This window comes from Budorcas taxicolor, chromosome 12 (genome assembly GCF_023091745.1).
Source record: "Budorcas taxicolor isolate Tak-1 chromosome 12, Takin1.1, whole genome shotgun sequence".
Taxonomy (NCBI): Eukaryota; Metazoa; Chordata; class Mammalia; order Artiodactyla; family Bovidae; genus Budorcas; species Budorcas taxicolor.
The window spans coordinates 85,331,030-85,349,061 of record NC_068921.1 but is presented as its reverse complement, the minus strand read 5'-3'; the positions used below and the strand labels follow the sequence as shown (position 1 = coordinate 85,349,061).

At 56.3% G+C, this 18,032-nt stretch overlaps 1 protein-coding gene across 1 annotated transcript in view; it reads right to left on the bottom strand.

The window, feature by feature from the left end:
• The window catches only part of COL4A2 (collagen type IV alpha 2 chain), a 159,409-nt gene that overhangs the window by 22,067 nt on the left and 119,310 nt on the right, over positions 1 to 18,032 (bottom strand). Inside the window, exons 16-28 of the mRNA XM_052650336.1 lie at positions 17,016 to 17,060; positions 14,859 to 14,912; positions 14,091 to 14,157; positions 12,540 to 12,650; positions 11,965 to 12,114; positions 8,089 to 8,181; positions 7,681 to 7,838; positions 4,720 to 4,792; positions 4,528 to 4,634; positions 3,342 to 3,543; positions 2,929 to 2,988; positions 1,370 to 1,426; positions 562 to 669 (exon numbers count right to left, since the gene is read on the bottom strand). Coding sequence (XP_052506296.1) covers positions 562 to 669; positions 1,370 to 1,426; positions 2,929 to 2,988; positions 3,342 to 3,543; positions 4,528 to 4,634; positions 4,720 to 4,792; positions 7,681 to 7,838; positions 8,089 to 8,181; positions 11,965 to 12,114; positions 12,540 to 12,650; positions 14,091 to 14,157; positions 14,859 to 14,912; positions 17,016 to 17,060 — 1,285 coding nt within the window. The remainder of the gene's footprint in view (positions 1 to 561; positions 670 to 1,369; positions 1,427 to 2,928; positions 2,989 to 3,341; positions 3,544 to 4,527; positions 4,635 to 4,719; positions 4,793 to 7,680; positions 7,839 to 8,088; positions 8,182 to 11,964; positions 12,115 to 12,539; positions 12,651 to 14,090; positions 14,158 to 14,858; positions 14,913 to 17,015; positions 17,061 to 18,032) is intronic.

The window sequence follows — 18,032 nt, the reverse complement described above, 5'->3', positions numbered from 1 at the left end:
CGCAGGCAGGTACTGCCAACTCCTGCCCATTGTTCATTACTGGAAGCACACGCGTTTCCCGCCATATACAGCTCAAGGGTTTAAGCTCTTTCAGCCACTCGATGGCTCCCATGATGCTTTGCTGGGTCAAATGTAGATGAAATGGTTTGAACTGCTGACTCAGACAAGCTGTAAACCGCAGCGCAGACGGGCAGCGCCGTGAACAGCAAAACACAGGTGTTATTTGCGTGGTATACAGTGAGTGATTAGCAGATCAGATATCGGCGACGAGGGCTCAGAGGGTAACTTCACCTGTCCTTAGATTGTCTCAAGGCCACCAGAGAAAAACCTTTCTGCCGACTTGTCTTTTTCTTTTTTTCCATGTAAGATCTGTAAGTTTCTTCCACAAAAGATCAGCGATGAAAAGGGAGACATTTTTTAATTTCCCAAGGACGAGCAAAAATTGTCATCGAGCATGTACTGAGTTTCTAAATGTTAAGACAACGGGACTGGAGCACCCAGATTGTACACACAGTCCTTCCCCGAACCTACGGGGCCGAGCGGCATCCCACCCTGACTCACCTGGGGGTCCTGGGAATCCCTCTCGACCTGGATCTCCTGGGAGACCCTTGAGCCCTGGCACTCCATCGGCTCCTGAAAATCCTGGAACTCCTCTGAGGCCTTTGGCACCTAAATGACCCAGGGAGACCCGGACACATGTCAGAGCCACGAAGAGACCCCAGCAGGAGAGGGACAGAAGGGGTCAAGGCTGGCCCCTGACCCCACACGGTCTCTTAGGAAACTGGGAAGTGATTAGCCCAGGGGACATCAGTCCACAAACAGCACCCCTGGCACCTGACAGGGCTAAGTGTGGGTCTACACCAGCAACTGATGGGAGGTCTACACCAGCAGCTGAGGAGTGATCTACACCAGCAGCTGAGGGTCACTGAAGACCAGCCATGGAACGTCAGTCTACACCAGAAGCTGCGTGCTGTTCCTGCCCCTCTCTTCTCACTTGATGGGTGTACCTTCTGGGCTCTGCTTCCCCGGGACCTGCTGAAAACTGCCTCTGAGCCCACCCCCCTGGGAGTGGTCAGCACTCGGGGGCAGCAGCCTTCATGCCTATGTGGGGTCCAGGGCGGACAGGCCTCTCCAGGGCTTGGGCAGGGAGGGTCATGGAGAGCCGTGCGGACAACAGGCTCAGGGTTCAACTCGTTCACTGCAACGACGAGCGCAAGCCAGACCCCCGCAGAAGCAGCCAGCGTGCGGTACTGTACCAAGAACCTGGGACGTCTGGGCAGGGGGGCCACCAGAGGCGGAGAAGGAGGGCCAGAGAGGGGCAGGGAAGGTGGGGACGCTCCGAGCGGGGCGGGAAGGACTTTTCCATTACCTGGGGGGCCGGGGAGACCAGGCTGGCCTGGGGATCCCTTGGGTCCTCCAACACAACCTGCCAAGACAGAAGAGGGCCGTTTTAACCACTGTGCACACCCAGCCTCATGGCATCAGATGTTGCTAAGGTCAAGAGCATCGGCTGTGAAAACCTGATTGAAAGATCAGGGTGATCTGATGATTCAATTAATCTGGATGCTGATGCAACTTTAATTTCACTGTGTAACGCAGTCGTAATGTTAATATAAAATGCAAATGAAGGCAATCCCGTCGGAGGCTAACGGGGGCCATGCTGGTGGGGGGGTCCCCCTTGTCAGGGCAAGTCAGCCTCGTTCATCTGGGCCCCCCATGCGTGTCAGCCAGTATGGATGCCTTTCTTTGTCTGGAAATTTCCACCGGGGATGGAGGAAGACTTCGAAAGGTGCTCTGTGACTTTGATCACGTTCAGAACGGCCATGACTTGCTGCTGGGTTGTGCATACGAGACCTGGCGGTGGCCGCCTCTGCTGGGGACACCATGCGGGGCGTTTTGTCAGGCTGGAGGCCTGCGTAGGAGCAGCGGTTCTTTGAGAGGCCTTTTGTCCGTCGGCCTGGGATCCGGCAAGGCTCCTACCTTGGCCCCATCTGGCGGCCATAGAGGAGCTGTGGGCTCCTCTGCCACAGGAGCGGTCCAAGGTGCACAGACGGCCAGCCCAGGTCATCAAAAGGACGGACCCTGGACGTCTTCAGGGGGCCGGGCCTCCAGCCTGCAGAGCCGCACCCCCAGGGCCTTCCTGGCGAGACTGGCCAGACCGCTGGAAGCTCCGGGGTTGCTGTTCCCGCCCTGCACCCTGGCCCGAGGGCCTGACCCACCTGCCCACCCTGTGGCGGGGCCCACAGGCCTTGATGCTCTTCTCCAACCCCAGCTTGCATCTTGGGAGCCAGCCCCAGACCTCGACTCCCACAGGCGACCCACTGCCACCCCGATGCCCAGATGGCCTGCCAGCTTCTTCGACTCTGAAAACCTCACCCTCTGCGCTCTGCTCTTCAGGTCCTGAGCGTGTGCCCCCTGGACCCATCCCTCTGCCTGGCTCCCCTCCTCAGCGTCTCGGCCCCCCGGCTGGAGACTTTGCCTGTCTGATGGCAGCCAGGTCCACTTCTGGACTGCCCCCGCCCCTCCACGGAGCCAGGGTCACCGGGCCTCCTCTCTATATCCATCAGCCCTGCTCTCTTAAGCACTCACTCACGACTGGACCAAAGTCTTCTCATATGTGGACCTGATCCTCATGCTGTTTAACGGGTCAGTAATGCACAGCTGTCCTTCACACACATACAGAGACATGTTCTGGGTGAGAAAGCACTTACTTATCCGTTGAGTCTTACCGACCCTGTAAACAGAGGCTTCATACTGTAGGGGCAACTTGGTGACACGTGGTCATCCCCGGGCCTGCCCTGGGTTGTAAGGCGAGTCCGCACGTGTTTCTACTCTGACAGGGGTTCCGTGCCCCCGGTGGGACCCCCGGCCGTTCTCCATGAGCACAAACTCTATAAACAGTTTCTAAGGGTCCTGTTGTGACAGTACCTGGCTGGATGGTCTCCTGTCCGTCTGCTCCGATGGGTCTTTTCACACCCGAGTCACAATCTGGGAGAGAGATGTAGCGACAGGGTGAGGCGATCGTGCAGCAGTGGAGAGTGCCTGGCTTATCTGTGAGTGCACGCGTGCACACATGTGTGTGGTGGTGGGGAGGCTGGGGTGGGCGGGGCACTGGAGGCCCGTTTCTGAACTTCGGTGCTCAGCCTCTGTGCGTCCAGCACGGGTGAGGGCCCGCGCTGGGTCTGAAGACCCAGTGGCTGGGTGGCGCGCTGAGACCTGCTGTAGCAGCACAGCACCCCGTGTGACGCCCCGCCCTCCCCTCTCACGCACGCTGGAGCAGAGCCGCAGGTGCAGAAGCAGTGTCTCACGACTGTGAAACAGGCGAGCCTGGGCCCCCGTACCGGTCTGTCCTGGAGCACCGGGGAGGCCGGGAGGCCCCGGGAAGCCTGGTGGTCCGGGCAATCCAGCATCGCCGGGGAAGCCGCGCTCGCCTTTGGGGCCTGGCAGGCCCAGTCCTGAGGGGCCCCTCTCCCCTGGAAGGCCCTTTGTGCCGGGGGCTCCTGGTTGGCCCACGTCCCCTCGGGGGCCTTTGATGCCATCGCCCTGTGAGAAATGCGGAACATCTCTTACAGCACATGGAAGCCTCGAAGACAGCCATCTTGCCAGGCCCACTGCCGCGATCCCCGAATTCTGTGCTATGGACACAGGGCAGAAGACAGCAGGGAAGAACAGGAACCCCAGCCACGGTCTGGCCAGGTCACAGAAATAAAGGACAGACGTCACAGCAGCCATGAACAAGACTCTAGAGGATGGGAATCTGAGTGCTTTTCTTTTCCAAGCTCTGCTTGGACCTGCGTTCTCAGGAGGAATTCTTTGAGAGAGCAGTTAGGCAGAGATCTGGCTAAACGGGGCAGGAACACATTATTTTTTCTTTAGGACTTAGCACCTGTGACCGGCCTCTTATTCCCAAGGGGCAGTACAGTGGCAAATGGGAGGAAGTCTTTGGACAAGAAAGAGCAGCAAGCTTGTTAGAATAAGGAGAGACGGTGGGACCAGCAGAGCGGAAGCGGGAGGCAGAGAGCTCCCCCACGTCCAGTTCACTGAGCTCCTCGGGCTGGGATGAGCTCGGAGTGGGGAGGAGGGCGCTGGTGTCCGCGGCCACCTGCCGCTCGACGTCCTCCCACAGAAAGGAGGCTGAGGGCTCTGCCTCTGCCACACACTCTCTTGCAACACGGGTGTGCGTGTGTTGCAAAAATGAAGTGTGTTTCACAAGCAATCCTGGAAAAAGCGTTCCCCGCTCCGTCTAGGAATATTCAGCTGGCAGAGGGGGCAGGTCTCTCACGCTACATCACAGCAGGAGGAATGTTTATTTCTGCTTTTTCTTTCAATTCTTCACTCTGGGCTTGGCTCCAACCCCAATCACTGTTCCCTTAAAAACTGTGATTCTTGCTCATCAAAAGGGGACAGGTTGAGCTGGAAGGATGTGGTGCCGGTGAGCACCTCCGACGCTCAGGTGTGTAAGAACGTGGCTGACGGGGCTGAGGGCTGAGCCCCCTCTCCGCTCCCCTCACCCCCCGAGGTACTCACGGGAGGGCCCGGGAGCCCGTGGAACCCATCGAGCCCAGGTGGTCCTGGGATGCCGTCGCTACCTTTCAGCCCTGGCACGCCTGGGATGCCTGGCTGGCCCCGCTCACCTGCAGGAGAGGCACGGCGTGAGTCTACCCTTCCAGGCTGAGCACAGGGCGAACGGCCTTAGACCCGCTGCCCACAGAGACTCACCTTTGGTGGTGATGGTCCTGGAGTCTCCCTTCATCCCTTTGGGCCCGGGGGGACCGACGTTACCAGGGGCTCCCTATGAAAACAGACACACATTTCCCTCTTTCTCCGCCCTGGTCGGGGCCTCTGAGAAGACAATGACTCCCGCTCAGACGACTTGAGGGCCTTTACCTGGCATCAAGCCCAGAGCCGGGCACTTCTGTCCGGACTGCCCCGTGCCACGGCTACCAACCACCAATGGCCACGGGACACTTGAACGGTGGAACTCAGATGCTGACTGCACAATTTTAAGTAGCTAAAACTTAAGGGACATAGCCACACATGGCTGGATGCAGAAAGTAAGAACCTTGCCACTCAGTGTGTGGCCTGCAGGTGGGCAGCCCCGGCCTCCCTGGAAGCTTGTCAGGAAGGCAGACTCTCAGAGCCCGGCCCAGGGCCGCAGAAGCGCCATCCGCAGTCTCAAACTCTTTAACTTTGGAGAAGCAGTCCTCTACCACGTCTTCAAGGCTGCTAACTCAACTACAATTTTGTAGAATCTGGGCAAATAGTAAGCCGCCAGGTATGAACGATGGATCTTTGTGATCATTCAGTATTGAGCAATAAGGGTTATTTATTCTATAGCTTGTCCTCCTACCTGAAATCAAGGTGGGAAGAAAAAATCATACTTTAGAGACAACTCAAGTTGGGGACATTCACATTTGAAGCTGTAAAGTCTAGCTTAGGTCTTTCAGGGAGCAGAAATGAGCAGACGAGCGTTTCAGGATGCATTCATGGTCCGTTAGTTTCAGCACGCCGGAACTCTTGGCTGTGGCTTGTGGGGTCTAGCTCCCCGGCCGGGCGCGGAACCTCGGCCCCTGCCCCGCGAGTGCAGAGTCCTAGCTGCCTGACCACCAGGGAAGTCCCAGGATGCACTTTATGTGCGTGATACGCTAGTCTGGGGCAGCTCCTGGTTGCTGGTATTTGCAAGCATATGGAAGCTTTAAGCGTTGGTTTAATTAAATGGAATGTTTCAAATGACATGTTCTTTTCTCCTTAAAAAGCCCACAGATACTCCACTTATCGATTTTGTTCTTTGCAGGAAAGGGTGACATTCTCTCTGTATCTAGAACAAAGTTTCCCACACAGGCAGGGCATGGCTAGGAGGTGCTGGGCAAGTGGATGGACGCATGGGTTCATTTACTAACCGACTTCCATATTTGAGGCGCTCTTGCAGATCCTATCAGTATAGATATTAAACCACAAAAAAACTGTCTGAGGCTCTCCTGCTGCAGATACATAAGCGTACAATCAAACGCAAGATGCGGCTCAGTGGTAAAGAATCCGCCTGCCGAAGCAGGAGACGCAGGTTCATTCCCCGGGTGGGGAAGATCCCCTGGAGAAGGGAGTGACAGCCCACTCCAGTACTCTTGCCTGGAGAATCCCACGGACAGAGGAGCCTGGGGGGCTACAGTTGATGGGGTTGCACAGAGCCGAACACAGCTTAGGACTGAACAGCAGCAAAACACAGTGCCTGGGACGTGTGAGCGCAGGTGCTGTGGGTGTGCGTGCAACGCAGCTGCAGGAAGCACACGCTCCTGGAAAAGTTTCGACACTCCATGTGCATAAAGCGAGGTCCACCAGGCTTCTCGGATCACTCCATTGCTTTCCGAAGAACCGAACGTCCTACCAGTTCCGCCATTACTCAGCCTGGATTTGCACCGTGCACATGCTTTCTGAATACTTGAGCCAACTTCCACGCTCTTAGCCAGGATTTGGAGATGATGCCATTTTTAAACTTGCAGGATATGTAGCACCTACTACGCCTGGTTGGATGGAAGCACTTGTCTTCTGGGAAGTCCCAGAGAATGGAGCGGAGCGGGGCTTTAGACCCCATTTTCACCCGCAAAGCTCCCTCAGCACGAAGCAGTCTGAGCAATGACCCTCTGCACCCGCAGCTTGAGGGGCCGCATGCCGCCTGCATCTCGACGCTGCGCCAGGTGGTTCTGAGCATCCTTGGCCGGGGGTCCTGAGCAAACATTCCTCTACTGCTGAATATACAAAATGCTAGACTTTCCACTGTATAAATGTCCCGCAGTTCTCTTTTTAAGTAAAAAATAAATAAAAAATAGTTTGTCTCCCCCTGAAATTTGCTTTGAAATCACGAGTGAGTTCAAACCTGCCACAAAGAAAGACCTACTCTGGACCATCTTTTCTTAGGGTGTGAAATGAGGCCCACTTAGCTGGAATCCACAGGCAGAAAATCCCACACAGTCATCCAAAGTACATTCATGATTTACTTGGACGTCTTGCTTTTTATGGAGTGAAGGGAGCCTTCATAAAACACTAACTCTGAAGTATAGACGGGTTTCTTTGAGATATAACTCACATGAGATTAATTACTTTAAAGCGCACAATTCAGGGTGTGGGTTTTTTTTTTAGTATTTTCACAAAGTTCTGCAACCATTAGTATTACCTAATTCCAGACCATTTTCATCACTTCAAAAAGAACCAGTCACTCCATTCTCCCTCCTTCCAACCCTTGGCAACCACCAACCTACTTTCCGTCTGAAGAGCCCTGCTCTGGACACTTCATAGGAATGGCATCACATAATACCTGTTCTGCCGTGTCTGTCTTAACTCACGTAGCGCGGTGTTTCTGAGGGCACCCCACTGGTGTGGACACGTGCTTTCACTCTCCCGGGTCTGCACTTAGGAGGGGACTTTCCGGGGCACGTGACACCTCTATGTTTGACCTTTCGAGGAAGCATCAAGCTGTTTTCCACAACGGCTGCCCCACTTCACGTTCCCACCAGGAAAAGATTTACGTGTCTCTGGGAACATGCAGCTTTTTTTGAATGGTGCCCTGGGTGCATAAGTGTTGCTGGTCTAGCGTGTATGATTCCGTAAATGAAAGCTGGGCAGGGGGAACGTGGGGTCAGGTGTCAAGGTCGTCTTGTCGGTCTCGTGGTGGAACTGGTCTCTCACCTTGAACCCGGAGAACCCGGGGATGCCGTGCGGGCCGGGGTCTCCTTGGCTGCCTTTACTGCCAGGCTGCCCGTTGGCACCTGCAAAGCCCTTGGGTCCTGGCAGTCCTGGAGGACCCCTGATGAACTGATCTGCACACTTACAGTCGCCGGCGTCACCTGCAATGTGGGGGAGACGCGGTGCCGTGCTGTTTATCCACGACCCGCAGGTACAGTCCTCCTGTGGCCCTGCAGGCAGGGGCTGGGCTGGGAGGACCGCGCTGGGAGGACGTGCCCACTCTGGTCCTCTCACCCCTGGGTGGGGGGGGAGCGGGATTGGGGGTCTCATCGCCATCTCAGAACCAGTGGAGGGTGGGCTGTCACAGGAGGGCCAAGCAGCGCCCTGCCCCTCACCCCCAGCCAGCCTCACCTTTCCATCCTTTCTGTCCACGAGCCCCTGGGAACCCGGAGGAGCCCGGGAAGCCCCCAATTCCTTTTGCTCCTTTCAGGCCGAACAGAAAACCTGAGGGGAAGACCCACAAGGATGGCACGTCAGCTCAGCCCAGGGCCCGCCGTCTGCTTCCCGCGAGGGAAGGTTTACAGCCGTATCTCCCAACAGACGACGACCACCCCCCGCCCAACTGCAGCCCAAGTGCTCTCAGAAAGACACGGAGACTTCCTTTTTGTGGCCACTGCTTCCAGGGCTGGAAAGACACGTGAACACCTGTGATTTCAGTTTACCCATTAAAGTCTGGAAATAGACATCTTTACTTTTCAGAAAAGAGTTTTGATTGTTTTTAATCACGTATTTTACTTATGCGTCAAAGACTTGGGATCACCATGACCTCTGGTTCCCAGAGAGACAAAAACCCAGAGCAAAACCAAACCATGAAAGGCGTCAAGGGGAGCTCTTCCCTGCTCTGCCCCGGCCTGGAACAGGTGAGCCTGGGCACGCCCCTCCCTGCAGGCCCCAGGGGCTTCCACACCGGGCGCACATACGTCCACACACGCACACATGTGACCGTGTGGATAACCTGTGATCCACCCCCTCCTCACCTTCCCCCTTCACTAGGATGGGGACCCTTCAGGTGTCCCGCCCGTCTGTAGGGCTCTGACCATTTCAAGCGAGGACATCTGAGCTACCGTGTTAAGAAATAGACTCTAAAGCCCAGAAAACGCTCCGCGTCCCGCTCGATCGGAGCGCCCTCTCGTGGTGGGAACGAGGTTGTACATTCCCGAGAAGCACCAGGCAGGGTGCTGGCGCCCAGGGACTGGCTCGAGGTCCCGCGTCGGTGGAGATGCGCGAGGCCCCAGCGCAGGACCGTGCTGGCTGGGCTGGGGAGGGGAGACCCTGAGTCCAGCTGAGGGCTCACGAAGCTGGAGATGCCTGTGAGACACGCAGCGGAGACAAGGTGTCTAGTTAACTGCGGGGAGGAATTTGCGGCTCAGCGTACAGGACTAGGCTAGGGCCGTCGCAGCAGAATCGAAGCGCGAGAACAGAGTGCCAGCCCAACAGGCCGGCAGGACCTAAACAGCCGTGGTTGCTTGCCAGCTCTTGCTGCTCACAAGCACTGGAGCTGGCCCTGTCCTTCACGAGGCTAATCGCCCTCTGACCCCATAGAGACGGCACTCTGCCCCAGGCACTCCCCCGCTCCACACTCTCGCGTAGCAGTCTGCATTTCAGAGGGAAGGTCGGGGGCCGATAGCTTCAGGGACACTGGACCCGGTTCCTGAGTTGCCTGATGCCAACTGTGGCCGTTTTGAAACATCGCAGAAAAAAAAGCAAGACCTTCAAGAGGCTATAAAACCCCTCCCTGTCCTTGAGAAAGGGGGGGGGGGCACAGTTCTCCAGGCGCTAGCCTGCTGTGTTTCCCCTTTGCCTGGCAAAAATAATCAGGCACTCTTTTCTATTTCTTCCAAACTGTCTCTGTGTTTCTATTTGGCATCTGTGGACAGGGAGCCAAGATTCCGGCAACGGGGACGCAGTTGGGGACAGCTGGTACATCATGGTATTAAACTCTTGTCAAAGCAAGAGTCTGCTGGGTGGAGAGATATTGGCAAGGAATTCTATCCTCCATGGGATGGTGGAGGGGAAGAAGGAAGACCCAGCAAAGGAGCCTCAGAAGGAAGGGGAGAGACAGTGAGCCAGGGACGAGTGTGTGGAGGGGGTGCCGGCCGGGGGGCTCTGATGGAGCAAACGGCATCCAGCATAGGCTCCATGGGCACTGGGGACCAGGTCAAGAGCTTATCAGCCTAGCGGTGGGCTGAGGGCTTTATGCTATGTCTCCAGGTTCTGATGCGTTAGGAGAAGCTAGTATTACGGGGAGTTATTTAACCATGGATACTTCAGGGGTGCTGGCTTTTAAAACCTGAGACAAAGACATTGTGGGTGTTCTTCACACTATTTGAAAGTCTAGCCAGAAAAGACACTTTGGGGCTCTCTGAAGGTGCACCTCCCTCCTTCCTTCCTACACTGCCTTTTCTTCATCTGATAAATTAATTAAATTAATAATTGCAAGCGAGTCCTAAAGAACAGCAGTGAGCCTCTGGATCTTTCCCACACGATTTTCCTGAAGTGGCTGTAGGAGACCTGCCCGTGCCCTGACTTATTCTAGAGCTCAGTGGGGCTGCGCCAACAGTCGGCCTGGTTGACCGAGCTGCAGCTGGGGGTAAGCAGACGCTCGGCTCAGAAAGAAAACTGCCTTCATCGTTTGCTTTCGCTGGAACCGCGAAAGATTAAAAATTCTGGTTTCCATCAGTAGCAACACAGAAAACCTGGTGAAATGCAGATAACAAGAAAAGAATCCAACAATTTTGTTCCAGGGGAAAGGCTGGAGAGCTCTGTGGGACTCAAGATCATCAATATTAAATTATGACTGTTCACAAAACTATTTTAAAAGGCCATTATGCTTGACTACTTTTTGTACAGGAGATTGCTTCTAAAAAGTGATTTGGGAACAATGTGTCTCATGGGGTAAAATGAATACTTCAAGGAGAACTTAAGTTGTGTGCTCTTAAACTTTTAAGTTGATAAATCTATCAGACACCATTCCATCTATGTTATAAACTCCTTTTTCAGTTAACCATATGGACCAGAAATTAGTTCACATGTTTACAGATGACTTCTGAGTAAGTTGTAGATTTACTAAGTAAGATTTATGAAGCCAGATGGTATGCGTTTGTGTCTTTATCGAAATGGAATTTAGTTACAGGAAGGATGGCAAGGTTAGCCTTCAATCACCATCTTTTAAAGAGGCATATTCGTATGCTTTTATTTTTAATACATCGTGTTCTGTTGCCAAAAAAGAGAAAAAGCGACAGGCACCACTGACTCAGGAAATGTAATGCTTAGCCATGATCACAGACGGTACAGGACTAAACATTACTGTCAGGGTAATAAAAAACATCAGTGATCACACTGCTCAAACCACTTGGCAAATGCCAGGGAAATATCTGTACCGAAATTTTTCAAAAGAATGTAAGAGTCTGATTTTTGTAGTTGAAGGGAAGTTGGGACACAGAACCAGAGTGACTCAGAAGACAGCCTGGGACCAGAGAAGTAACTGCGGCCTTCTCTCCTCAAAGGAGCAGGCACCAGTGCACTTCTCACGCCTCCGAAAGGCCTTCTTCTCAAGAGACAGCAAAGACAGCGGCAAAAGCCTCGTCTCTGGATCTGCCTTTTAGCTGGACCCACACACACTGCCGCGCTGTGCTTAGTCGCTCAGCTGCGTCTGACCCTTTGGGACCCCTCGCCCGACAGCACCGGGGGCCAGACGCCGTGCTTGTCCAGTCTGAGGACTCAGATTGTCCGTCTGAGCCCCCCAAGCTGCCGTGTCTCACCACAGGTGCTACAGCCACTCCTGGCGTCGAGCGTCGCCACCGGTTCAGCAGTGGCTCCGGCTTGAGGGGGCCCAGAAGGCAGAGCCTCAAGTCTGCCCCGCGATGCTCAGCCCAGGGCGGGGGTCGGGCACGGCGGGCCCTTCCCGTCTGCCCCCCGATGCTCAGCCCAGGGCAGGGGGCGGGCACGGCGGGCCCTTCCCGTCTGCCCAGAGATGGTCAGCCCAGGGCGGGGGGCGGGCACGGCGGGCCCTTCCCGTCTGCCCCGCGATGCTCAGCCCAGGGCGGGGGGCGGGCACGGCGGGCCCTTCCCATCTGCACGCTGGATGGCCTGCCACCTCCTCGCCCACCACCCGCCACCTCGTCCACAGAATTATTCAGCAGAAAAACCCCACTGAGAATGCGGCTGCGACCAGGCCCCTTCGTCCGGACGTCGGCATGCCCCGCCCTTGACTTTCCCTCCACTTACCGTCTGGGCCGGGCGGTCCTGGGCGCCCGGGGGGACCCCGGAGCCCTGGCTTCCCATCGGCCCCCGGGGGGCCGGGGTACAGCGCGGGGAAACCCTGTTCTCCTGTGAAGCCTTTGGGTCCCATCTCGCCCGGCAAGCCTCTCTTCTCATCTGAAAACCCAACAGCGAACACAGCCTTGTGAGCCCCCGGGATTCAGCCACGGGGCCGCCGTGCCCCGAGACCCCCCTGGACCCGTGGTTTACGGTCCAGCCAGCGGCGTAAAGGGCGATGCCGCTGGTGTACTTCATCAGCACCGTTCCACTTTACAAAGCCCCTCTGCCCGCCCCCAGAGGCCGGCCGAGCGCTGCCAGAATGCTTGGACGCCTGTGCTCCGCCCAGCCAGCGACAGACAGAGCCGCGCGTTGCCGTCGGCAGCGCGTGTCGCTTAGGGCACAGCGGCTCTGCGACCACATCCACACGCACTCGAGACGCCGGCGCGCGCGGGCCGGCCGAAGGCGCAGAGCGCCGGCGAGGGGCGGGGCTCGCGGGAGACCCGGGCGCACGTCTTAGCTTCGAGGCCACGGAAGCTCAGTACCTTCGTCTCCGATGGTCGTGCCCGGCCGGCCTGGCAGACCGGGGTCTCCTGGCTCCCCGCGGGCTCCTGGCTCCCCGGGGGCTCCTGGGGATCCCGGCTCACCTCTGACACCTGGAACCGAGACAGACACCCCACGATGAAAGGACCACTGTCCAGGCCTCGGGGCAGATGTTCACACTGGTTGGAGGTATAGGGACTGATGCCCTGTCCGCTGCATGAGGCACGCGGGGTCCAGATGTTTCATCTATGGTGGCCCCGCCTTCAGGGAGCTCATTCTTAATTAGATAAGGTTGATCATCTGACTCTGTGCAACCCCATGGACTGCAGCCCGCCAGGCTCCTCTGTCCAGGGGATTCTCCAGGCAAGAATACTGGAGTGGGTTGCCATTTCCTCCTCCAGGGGATCTTCCCGACCCAGGGATGGAACCCACGTCTCCTGTACTGACAGGCAGATTCTTTATCACAGCCAGCCGGGAAGCCCAAACAGGGTTGATAGAAAATTCCTATAAATATTATAGAACGAGACAGGCCCAGAATACCAAAACAATATAGGGAGGCTTCAAAGGACGGGAGGGTTATTTGGGGGGAAACTCTGACTTCGAGGGACCACGGAGAATGAAAATAATAGTGGGCAGCATTTCTGAGCTCCTGAGTGTGCCGGCTCAGTGCCACACGCTTGACTGACACTTGAGTCCCGTAGAAGTGCGTGCCTGGGCAGCAGCACAGCCGCCGAGTCAGAGGGCAGAGGCGCCAGGCTCCAGAGGTGATCTGACAGCTGGCACAGGCAGGGGACGGCGGAGGAGGGTCAGGGAAGGGCATCCAGGAGCAGAGGAGGGCAGAGGAGGGTCAGGGAAGGATGGAGGAGGGTCAGGGAAGGGCGTCCAGGGTGCAGGGGAGGGCGGAGGAGGGTCAGGGAAGGACGTCCAGGGTGCAGGGGACAGCGGAGGAGGGTCAGGGAAGGGCATCCAGGCGCAGGGGAGGGCGGAGGAGGGTCAGGGAAGGACTGAGGAGGGTCAGGGAAGGGTGTCCAGGCGCAGGGGAGGGCAGAGGAGGGTCAGGGAAGGGTGCCCAGGCACAGGGGAGGGCGGAGGAGGGTCAGGGAAGGACTGAGGAGGGTCAGGGAAGGGCGTCCAGGCACAGAGGAGGGCGGAGGAGGGTCAGGGAAGGACATCCCGGGGGCACGTCAGCCAGACAGAAGGCTCAGAGCGGGTGCACCCAGAGCTGGAGCAGAAACCAGGGAAGGTGCTGGGCAGTGCCCATGGAGGTCCGGCGGGCACGAGGCCGGGCTTCCGCGGCGCCGCTGCGGGTGGCAGGGCTGGAGGCCACACGAGGTAGGCCGGAACGAAAGCCTTTCCCGGAGGAGGAAAGCAGGAGTCGCTCCGTGACACCCCTCCTATCCTACAGGGAGGGAGCGTTCACGAGACAGGTTCTCCGAGGTTAAGTGCTGAACAGCATTTCCCTTAGAGAGTCTTTCCCCCGAGCTCACGGCTCTGGGTCCACAACAGACAACAAAGCCTGCGAGATGTGAGCGCGAAGAACGAACGGCACAGACCTTTGGCCACGGAAGGATGCGGGGAGTAGGCCGGGAGGCCGGGGGGGCCTGGGTTGCCCATTTCTCCCTGGAGAAGGAAGACAGGGAAACAAGAGACGGTGAGCTGGCCTCTTGGAGCTCTGCACCTGAAGGCTGCTTCCAGATCCGAGAGGACGATGAGCAGGCGGAGGCTGCCGCCCACGCTCCACGCCCGCGCTGGTCAGTCCAGCCTCCCGGCTGCCAGTCAGACACGCCGGCAGAGGACGGAGCGGGCAGGGGTCCCTCTCACCCTGAGACCCCTGCCAGACACCAGGAGTGTCCAGGGGACCGCCTGCCTCCGGGCAGACTCCTCTGCATTGACGGTACCACTGGATCGCCTGTGAAGGTGAGCTGGGGGTGTGTGCCCACACCCGATCTAATACCATCTGGATGGTGAGACCCAGACTCCATGAGCTGCCTAGACATCTCTGAGCCTCGCCCGCCCCAGAAGGCCTGGCTGTGAGCCCTCTGTCCTCATCGGTGGTGCCCCGCCTGGTGGGGGTACGCCCCCCATCTTGCTAGGTCCTCTGATAGCTGGAGCAGCTGCACCCTGAGTCCTCAACCCCCCCTGCCTGCCCATGGAATTATTCATGGGAACCAGGGGCCCCCACCCGCTTGTTACTACAGTGTCCGCCTCTCTCAGCCCCCTCCCTGCTTCTCCGATGAGGGTGGACAGGAGGTGATCAGACCACCACCCGGAGGAAGTAAGTGAAAGCTGCCCCCCACCCTCCAGAGGAGACCTGAGCCCACCTTGGGTCCTGGCAATCCGTCAGGGCCTTGGTACCCGTCCAGTCCTCTGCTTCCCTGCAGGAAAGATGCTTGGTGCTTATTTTATCTCTAAAATATAAACGCGTGACCACAGTATATTGTATCTAACAAAATCAACTGTCCCTAGGATTCTCCAGGCAAGAACACTGGAGTCTGTAGCCATTCCGTCTCCAGGGGATCTTCCCGACCCAGGGATCAAAACTGGGTCTCCTGCATTGCAGGCAGATTCTTCATCATCTGAACCACCAGAGAAGTCCAGTAAAATCAACAATAATTGGTTAAAATCACCTTCTACCCACTTGGCATTCAATTTTCCCTTATTTTAGTTTCAAACGTGTCTTTTTAAAGTTGCTTTGTTTGAATCAGGATTCAATAAAAGTCTAACTATGGCATTTGGCTGGGAGGTCTCAGCTTGCTTGCTTCTCCTCCTTTCTATCTTTTTAGTTCCTTTTCCTGTGGCTGTTGAGGAAACCAGGGTCATTTGGTGTGAACACCCTACATGGTGGACCGGCTCCACCCCATCCTCCTGGAGCTGGGCCCAGGGGCTCCTGGACCCCCGACGGTCTCTGGACCGCTAGTGGTTGTTAGGTCTTGGGCCTCCTTAGGCTCAGGTTCGTCTTTTGAGTCAGATGTGTTTCTTGGAGCATCCTGAGTCCTTCCTGCTGAGTCACACACACCAACTGCCCTGATGTTTGGACTTCAAGACTGACCAGTGGGGTAGAGTGTTGGCAACTTGACCCACCTATCAAAACCAGCTCCCAAGGTGGGTTCTGAAAATTTTTAGTTAATTCCAACTAGAAGCATGAAGCCTCTTCATTTAGAAGCTTTTGCTCTTGACTTTAAAAAATCTCTAATTGTAATGATCACATTTTAATTCCCTTGAATACTTATTGAAAGGCAAGGGTTACCCTTATGGGCTGCATTGTATCTGGACAGGTATTGAAAGCTTTAAAAAAAAATTTAGAAATTTATTCCTTCTTGCAAAAGAATATATATGCTAAGGCTCCGTAAAATCAGAATGCCAATGGGATAAAAATGTGCGTTATTTGATTACCTTACAGGATATTTTGAAACCCAGGAGCATGCATGCTGAAAGTTGCTTTGTTTAGAATGAACTAAGATTGGCTTAATTCGGTATTTTATGCTGGGCCTCTGGTTTAGGCAGACTCTGTTCCATACTAAGTGAAGACTGGAAAGAGAAGGCAAACTTCCCTGATATTAAAAGTGACCTCCTGCCTAGAGGAGGAGGTCATGACGCGGCTCAGAGCCTGGATGGAGCCTGGAGGGACCGTGGCGTCGGTGACCAGGCATGCTGACTGAGCCGTGTCCAGCAAGACACAGCCAGCCTCTCAAATGATGCTGCCCACGTAGACGTGGAACTCCTGAGGAGCGCTGGGTGGAAGATACGTGTGGAGAATAGCGCAGGGACGTTCCCTTTCCCGGGTTAAACTGCAGGCACGTGAGGACACACGCCCTTCCTGTGCGAGCCCTGGTCTGACGGGCACCCGGCCCACGGGCCCAGGGGTCTGCGGCGGGCAGGGCCTCAGTGAAGACAGCGAACGGTGAAAACAAAGGAATCGTCACTATAAAGACCTATTTATACGTCTTCTCTCTCATAAGATCCGGCATTCCGACAGCCCAACGCCTGATCTAGATTCCTGAGACATTTCTCACCAAACATTTGCTTCCTACAAAGGGGACCAAAAATCTGTCCGTGGAACCCGGCGTAAGGACAACAGACTGGGTCGTCCCTGAAGACCCAGTGTCAAAACGTGAGCGATCAGTAGATGAAGGATGCGGGTGGACTGTCGGCCGCCATGCCGGCCACCTTCGTACAGGATGCTGGTGACGACACAGGAAGGGCCAGACTGGAGGCCCCGGGGGCTGTGGCCAGCGGGGGGAGGGGCAGGTGATGGGCGGCCTGGGGTGGGAGGGACCCCGTGCTGGCCTGCCAAACGACAGAAAATGCAAGCGAGCTCCACGCTTTAAGGATGACCGGGGAGGCATCGTTTCTGCTGCTGCAAATGTGGGAACTTTTAAGGGGGGGCGTTTTTTTTCTGGGATGCCCCAGTCTTCACATGCGACCTCTGTGAGGTGTCTCAGGCCCGGACTAGGTCGCATTTCATGCCTCAAACTTACTTTCTCTCCTGGCAAGCCCTTCTCACCGTCGAAGCCGGGGGCACCCTGGATTGAAGAGAAAACAGAAGCGGTGATAATTGAGGACATGCAGCGACCTTTCCTGGGCACGGTCACGGCACCTGCCTGGGCTAAGCAAGTAAATGCTTTGCTATGACAATACTGACACCATCTAAACTTCCTTCTCCTTCCTGGAGGAGAGGCATCATTTTAGCGACACTTTCACCTAATGCATCCTGGCTGTGACTTAGAGAAACGTGGAGAAACCCATAAAAACAGCACAGCCACAAAGCACCCCGCACCCTCGTGCTCTTAGAGTCTTCGTTCTGATTTTTGAAGACTGACCCTTGGGGTGGCTGTGGCCCGTCACCCCAAGGTCACTGTCTTTTTTCCTAACCCCTGTCTTTGCCCACCTTTTCAGCTCACTGTGGGGTGGACCTGGCCAGCTGACTGAGCTCGGCCGGTGGAGGGCGGTGTGCCCTTGGGCCAGGAGCGACGGGGGGCAGAGCCTCCTCGAGAGACTCCCCCCCACCCCATCTGCCCCACCCGGGACATTTTTCTTGGACTCTCGGGGCAGCAAGAGATTGACTTTGTTGTTGGATACAGCCTCCGTTTCTGTTACCACAGAGTCATTCAGGCTAATACAAGTAGAAACGCGTCCGAGTTCCGTTCACGTCCCTCCTCTAAAGCGGGGAGCACGGTCTTAAAACCTCCAGTTACTGGGTGACAATGACGTGTCGGTCAATGCAGGCTCAGGGTCGTAGCCGACAGCCCACGGAGGGGCAGGACGCTGACAGCGAGCGTCGGGGATCAGGGGTGTGGGGCAAACCTCTGTACTTTCAGGTCAGTGCTGCTGTGAACTGAGGGCTGGGGGCTCCAGGGGTACAGACTGTGACGCTACAACCGGCCGCAAGGGCGCACTGCACACACTGGCAACAGAGCCAGGGTCTCATAACAACCATGCCGAGCAGGGCCTTTGGGGACCGCGAGTCAGTGTACGGTGGGTCTGCAACACATGCT